Consider the following 7,012-nt stretch of genomic DNA (forward strand, 5'->3'; position numbering starts at 1 on the left):
AAATCATTATGAATATTATTAGTTAAGAAAACAGATTCATTTCAGTGTTTCGACATTTACTACTTGTGATATTGAAGGATACACATGAAAATGCTGAGTAAGTCTCAGCTGTTCTGTTTATGAGATCTTCAGTGAACCCCTCATGTCTGTATGCACTGTCCATGTGTTGCGCTCACTCTTTGTGGAATCTAATTTTGTTGATATTGGTTTAATTGTTGCTTGCCGTTTGTGATGATCAACAATTTTATTTTGGAACTGCAAAGAAAATTGGTGACACACCCATGATTTACACCACAAATGTATTGTATATGGAGGTTCCAATTAAATATTTAATGGTGTGGGTATAGGGAACAAGTAGAAGGAATGAGGGTCTAATAAATTTGTGTTTAGATGGGACTTAAAATTAAACCACACCACAATTAATTAATTTGTAAGCGGTGCTTTTATAATATCATCACTGACACACAGTCTTGACACACTGACACACTCAGTATCAACAATGTTATCATTTCCCCATTGTTAATGCCTTGTCACCCAGTAATAATGTTACTTTATGCTATAAATAATGAAATAGTTACTCATTCGCTTAATAAATACTTGCAATTTTTTTCTAAGAACCTCTGAAACATATAGTTACTACCCCCTTATTTCATCTCCTCTTGTACATACAGAATACACCAGTACCTGTATATAATGCAGGTGCTGGTACCCTACTTACCAAATAATTACATCTAAATTTAAAGCATAAGTCTTAAGTGTGAGTCTTGCCCATGATATCATATTGTGTGGTAAGGAATTTCAGTACCAAATCACCCAATTCATAAAATATGCTCAAATTTCCCTGTTCATCGTGTCACAAAGTGTTTTTCCTTTGTTTTTGCAGCAGTGTATCAGTCTGGCTTAAGCTGAGATAGTCTGGCTTTAGTATTCATAACATGTAGCCAAATCCAAACTTTTCACTGCAATCATGTGGCACGCAGTCCCAGAATCTATTTGATAACCTGCCACGACTAGGTGTTCCTTGCTTTGTCTTTGAAAAGTGATTGAAATTCCTTACACCTACACCCACTCATCGACCTACCCCAAACCGAGGCACACCACAGACCTTACAGAATGCAATAAACCTTAAAGGATATGTTTTCACCGGCGACGTGGGTGACTGGCAACTGTAACAGGTCTAATCTAGTGAAAACCACAATTTAACTGCAACTCAATGCAAAAAGAGAGGTATTGTACAGATTCAGCCACATTCTAAGAGGTTTAAATTTCAATCATATGATGTCAATTTTCAGTTTTAAGGACCATTGTTTGGTTATGTGGTTTTATAAAAATCAAGCAAAAGGGAGTAGGAGGGGATTTAAAAATGATTCAGTAGGCATATTTGTGAATTGTAATTTATCGAGGTCAAAGGCTTCAGATGAGACACAATTAATACTTTCATAAATGTATTTGTGTATCTGCTTCATTTAATGGTGTTCATTGACAAGCATTGTGGCTAAGGCAGTGATTAAATACTTTTGTAACAAAAATAGAAACATGAATTTCTGCAAATAAATCACAGAGTACAAAGTGAAGTGCTGCATGTTGCAGCATGTGCTAACTTATCTGGTTCATTCTGGAAAGAAAACATATCTTTCACTCTGTATAGAAACTGATGAGACCCACAGTTAGTAACATTAAAATGGTTCACACTTGTGTTATGGCTTTACATTTTGGATTTACCACCACAGTGCTGCAGCTTAATTCTGCTCTCCCTGAAGACTTCACTGACATTTTCCAAGGTCTTGCTTTCAAACCCTGCCTTGATTAGTGAAGCAGGTTTTAAGAGGAACTAATCCCATTCCCTGGAATTTTCTCTCTCTCTCGCTCTCTCTCTCTATCTCTATCCTTTTTATAAACCAGTCAGCAAATGGGGAATCTAGTCAGCAACAAATCTACAGTTACAGGAACAGAAATCATGTGAGGCTGAAATGATGGCTACCTTATATCAAGCAACAAACAGGATGCTGATGCTAGCTGGTAACTGATCATTACAAGTGCAAAAGCAATGTCATCTTAGATTTTGCTCTGTTCATTAGTGTCACTTCAAAGAATAATACTGCTGTTGCTGTTTCACACAAATTGTCTGAAGACTGCTGATCGTTAGCTATCTGCCTTAGCCGTGACATATTACTGTAGGCAAACCCTTTTTTGAAAGAATACATAAATCTTTCTTGTGCCATTGAGAAATATGTCTAAAATCTCTAGTCCCACTTAAAGTCATGACCCACCATTTCATAAAACTTGACATTGTAAGGTCTGTAGAAGTCTCGCAGTTGCTCAATAGCATCTCTGTCTATCTGCACGTGAGTTCTGCCCTTGGACTTGCCCAGGCAGCGGGGCGAGCCACTGCTCTCCGGCTTCTTAAGGCAAGGGAAGCCCTTGGTGCGGTTGAAATAGAAGTGTTTATCTGTGACAATGCGCTTTAAACCAAGGAAGTCTTGCACCCGAGCCAACTCCCCTGCCGGGTCGGTGATAAGACGCTCCCCACTCACAAAGTGGATCTGAGCCAGGGGGAAGTAGCGGAGCCAGTTTTCAAGGTGCAGAGCGTACAGGCCGATCCGAATGGCGTTCCAGGATGTGTCCACGATGCCCAGGCACTGGTTTCTGAAGGCCAGCTCCTGGAAGCTCGGCAGGTCTGGAGTTTTGGATAAAGTCTGAGTGTAATCTGATATTGCACGAGTGACGGGGTCTCGCACCACCACAATGAGTTTGGTATTTTGGGACATGGCAGAGATCCGGTGCGGGGTTTCTTTTGTCACAAAGTAGCTTGGTGTCTTCTCCATTGTGATTTGGCTCTCAAGAGTCCTTGGCATTAAACCTCTGAATGAAAGATGAAAACAGAAAGTAAAAGTTCCAGTAAGATAAAGGATTCTCATTTACATTGACATTACTTTAACTCTCTTTGTCATATTTTCTTGCTGTTTTGAATTGCTTAAATTACCACAATGGCTAAAAGACTCAGACATAGAGGACATAACGTCCTTGCATTCACTCTGTCAAAGGGGAAAGAGTGTGTATCAGATGTCTATTTAGGGCAGAATTACACAAGTGAGTTACGAAGGCATAAAACCTCACTAACTGAGAAGCTCCAGTTTGGCTGTGAACCCACTTTCTCGATGTAAATGATAATCGGAGCACTGAAGCAAAGTCATAGTAGTCTGTTGTCACTGGAGACTTGTCTTGCAGACAGCTCTCTTGTGCATCAGCCCTGCATGGTTCAAGAGCAATAAATCACCACGAATGCAAACAGAACACATATAGCAGAGTGACTCTGTTAGGTTACTTCTGGGTCTTGAAACTAGGCCATTATGGTCTTTGAGGGAAGTGATTTGAACAGGTACGCCTTCACAGAGTAGAAGTTCAAAGTTTGATTGGAAACCATCAAAGACTACGGACAGAATTTAAAGAGCCTCTAAAATAGGGCTGTAACTTAAGAGTAGTTTCATGATTAATCAGTCAATTATTTTGCCTATTGCAATTAGCTCCCACTGTGCCATGAAATGTATCGCTTTGTCCAACCAGCAGTCCAACACTTAAAAGTGTAATTTAATGTGAAGACGAGGAAAAAGATGATTTTTCATACGTGAAAATCTTAAACAAGAGAATGGATGTGGATTTTGTCCTTAAAATAATGAATTTAAAAATTGATAATTAATAACTGATTATTAAAACAGCTCCTGATTCATTTTGGCAACTATTTCAATAATCAATTTGTCAACTAATCATTGCAGCTTTATCTGTAAATTAAAGCCCTATGTAGTTTTACATTTTAAAGCATCTTCCAAATTAATCTGATTGTTTGAGTTTTTATTTGTAAAAAATAAAAAAAATAGTCTAACACAACCAAAACCATTGCGTTCAATCTGTTGCTTTCAACCACATGACCTCAGTGTCTCCAGGTTGTACTGAAACTACCACCAGGGGGCGCTGATTCAGTGATGTTCCAGTCCTACACAGGAAGAATTGAATTACACTGAAATGTTTGAAATGGCTGAAAAATGAATATTGGCAGCCTACTCGAGAAGGTTCAGATGAATTTTATAGCCTTTAGTGCTGCTCAGACTTGTTGTGCCATTACTGCATTTCCCCTCATTTGTTCTCACCAGTCAAGTCACCATCTGATGCATCCATGCTCGGAAAGTTAACTTGAGAGATCTTGATCACTTCTCTGTTTGCTTTATTCTTTTGTTTGGATATTACATGAAACAAAACATCAGCACACTCAATCACATATTGTGAAAAAGACTATGACTAATCCAAACAATAATTTGGCCATCATTGTTTACAAGAGAGTTTCAGAGAAGCAACTGTTCTGTTTTGTTTTTTTAAGCAATTGTGGAAAGTCAGTGAGCTGGCATCTGACCTTTACTCAACGGCTTTGACAGCTGCCAGTCAAACTACGGTAATGGGCGAGGATTCACATCTGTAAGACACATCTCTGAGATAAAAGGGCGTCAGCCGCCAACCGTCCTGAAGAGTGCCAATTAGTGGAGATACTTTCAGTCTATAATTATTTTATAATACTACTGATACACATACCTCCTGCAGGGTACATGACAGCCAGTCATTAATGAGAAATGTATTTGGAAGTCAATCTCTGTGTGAGTGATTTGGTGCATGGGTTGTCTGTTTGCAATACTTCATGACTAAACTATAACATACTGTATGTCTGCTTTAAAACCATAATTAAGGAGTGTAGATAATGATGTGGATGTATCATGTATGGGATACATAGATAAATATTTGATGATCTGTCAAATGAAGCAGTGTGATGGGGGTGCACTATGTTAAAGGTGCTTCATTTGGCATTTTAAAATCAATAAATCATTCCCCTTAATATTCATTTTGAGATATTACTATACAAACAAGACAATAGCTCAGAGGCCTGGCAGCTACAGCAGGCCTGCACACTGCAGTTTACACTGTTTGCCTCCAGAGGTTGTATTTTATGAGAAATCTGATGAATTGCTCCACAGTGCATCTAGGGAAAAAAAAAGAAGAAAGAAGCGAGCCACTGTTCTGCCAGAGTAAACACAGCTCAGGCCTCCAAAGTTTCTTGCAATAAGAACATGAAATGAGTCGAGAGACTGCGGAAAAACGCGCCGAGCATGTTTACCCACCTCAAAAAACAGTGTACTGTACACAGAGAAGTACCTTGGAGAGGGAGAGAGGAGGACGAGGGAGAAGCTGATTTTATGTGAGTGGTTTTAATTTTCAGAAGCATTTGCACTAAGTGGCAGGACAGACCATTTGCCTCAGTTTTCATGTAAATTATTTTGGGGGGTTTTTTGGCCAGATTTTTTTAGATTTTAAAGTATTATATCAATTAGGTGTTAGATTACAAAGCAAAATAGTGCACCGTAATAGCACAGTTCATACACTATGCAGTTGCAAGCACATACATACATGTTAAAATCATGCAGGCACAGGTGATCATTAATATCCAGACTCCCATGAGTCTTTGAGGGCCACAGCTCAGTGAAACCGCTACGTTTTTATTTTGACTGTCACTATAATTCATTTGAAGTGTCCACAGTATAGAAACTTTAACAATTTATCACATCAACCAAGTGAATAAACTGTAATCATTGTGTGTCATTAGCACGTTCTCTTTAGGTAACATCAGATTACAGGAACAGGTCACTGGACACGCACCTGCGCAGGTGAGACATGATCTTACCTGTACCACTCCAGGCCTCTGTCATAGTTCCTGTCGAAGAAGTGTGTCTCGGTGCCAGCCGCTCGCACGTCTGGGTGGATCCTTATGAACTCCAGAACCGCTCTCGTGCCCCCCTTTTTCACGCCAACTATGATGGCGTTTGGTAACTTTTTATTCCCAAACTTTAAATTACTCATCGGAGGACTGGGCGTGTCGTTCCTGACGACGTGGAGAGCCGAAGAGGGTCTTACTTGGTCCGCTCTCGGCCGGGATGCTTCGGCGCCGCTCGGTCTCGCGTCCGACGGCGAAACGCAGGAGAGGGATTTCTGGAGGCGCCTTTTGGCTCCATCGGCCAGGACGCGTTGGCAGCTCGGCGTCGGATCACCTGACTTTTGCATGATGGTATCGGCGGGGAACAGCGCACAGTAGCACAGATATGAAAGGAGAAGAGATAACAAGCAAATGGACGTTCTTGTGAGCCTGTGCGAGAAGGGGAGAAGTCGACTGAAGAGGAGCACGCATGCCATCTCTCCATGGATATGAACAGTGCATGGTTTTCTAATTGATTTGGCGATCCGTCCTTTTCTGGTTTTAACTGACTCCAAATCAGAAAACAAATCAGAAAACTTCAGTCACTCGGTAGCCTAACACTTCCATCACTTGACCACGGAGCATTTTAACACAATCCATCTGCGTCCCATCTCTTCAGTTCATTAAGTAGGGACCCCTCGCCGCGCGCTGAGTTTGGCATCGACGTCCTGTTTTAAAACTCCTGGAAGCCTCCACGGTCATCACGCGCGGGTGGAAAACAGCAGCAGCAGCAGCAGCAGCAGCAGGGGCCAGCGCCAGGCGCGCGCGCTCTCTGGCAACTTGAGCGGACTGTCAGCTCCAAACCGGCTGAGCGACAGAAAAATATTTCAACACGGTGACGTCAGAGCATCTTTGGATCTTAGAAAAAAAAGAAGTGTCCAGCTCCGTCCTCACACTCATCTGACTTTACTCACTTCTCATCATCACACCATATTCCTGCTGCATTTACACTCTAGCCTATAGACCAGTTGAATCCGTGCCCATATGTGAGAATTTCTCCAGCCACATGAGACTCAGTTTATTATTTGAATATGTTTACGTGTGGCTGGTGCAGGTGTGGAGGATGACGCAAAACCTATGATTGGTTCAGAGGTACTTATACCAACAGCACATCCATTAACATCCATAATTAAATACTTCTATGACCCCAACCAGCAGCACTGCAGCTCTCCATTTAGAGGGAGCTGGGTCATCCAATGTTAGAGCTGTTTTCATCATCTT

The 7,012-nt window shown here is 41.0% G+C and overlaps 1 protein-coding gene across 1 annotated transcript; it reads right to left on the minus strand.

Moving 5' to 3' along the window:
• Window positions 1-445: 445 nt before the first annotated feature.
• Window positions 446-6,754, minus strand: LOC108886805 (heparan sulfate glucosamine 3-O-sulfotransferase 2). The gene is made up of 2 exons (XM_018681855.2): window positions 5,723-6,754; window positions 446-2,862 (listed from the first exon to the last, which is right to left on the minus strand). Exons 1-2 carry the CDS (start codon window positions 6,226-6,228, stop codon window positions 2,244-2,246), a joined length of 1,125 nt encoding a protein of 374 aa, XP_018537371.1. The 5' UTR covers window positions 6,229-6,754; the 3' UTR covers window positions 446-2,243.
• Between the last annotated feature and the right edge of the window lie 258 nt (window positions 6,755-7,012).

This window comes from Lates calcarifer, linkage group LG23 (genome assembly GCF_001640805.2).
Source record: "Lates calcarifer isolate ASB-BC8 linkage group LG23, TLL_Latcal_v3, whole genome shotgun sequence".
Taxonomy (NCBI): Eukaryota; Metazoa; Chordata; class Actinopteri; family Centropomidae; genus Lates; species Lates calcarifer.

Coding starts and splice junctions, on each gene's coding strand:
- LOC108886805 (XM_018681855.2), bottom strand. CDS start 6,228: ATGGCATGCGTGCTCCTCTTCAGTCGACTTCTCCCCTTCTCGCACAGG. Junction 2,863..5,722: donor AGAGGCCTGGAGTGGTACAG/GTAAGATCATGT, acceptor TCTTTCATTCAG/AGGTTTAATGCCAAGGACTC.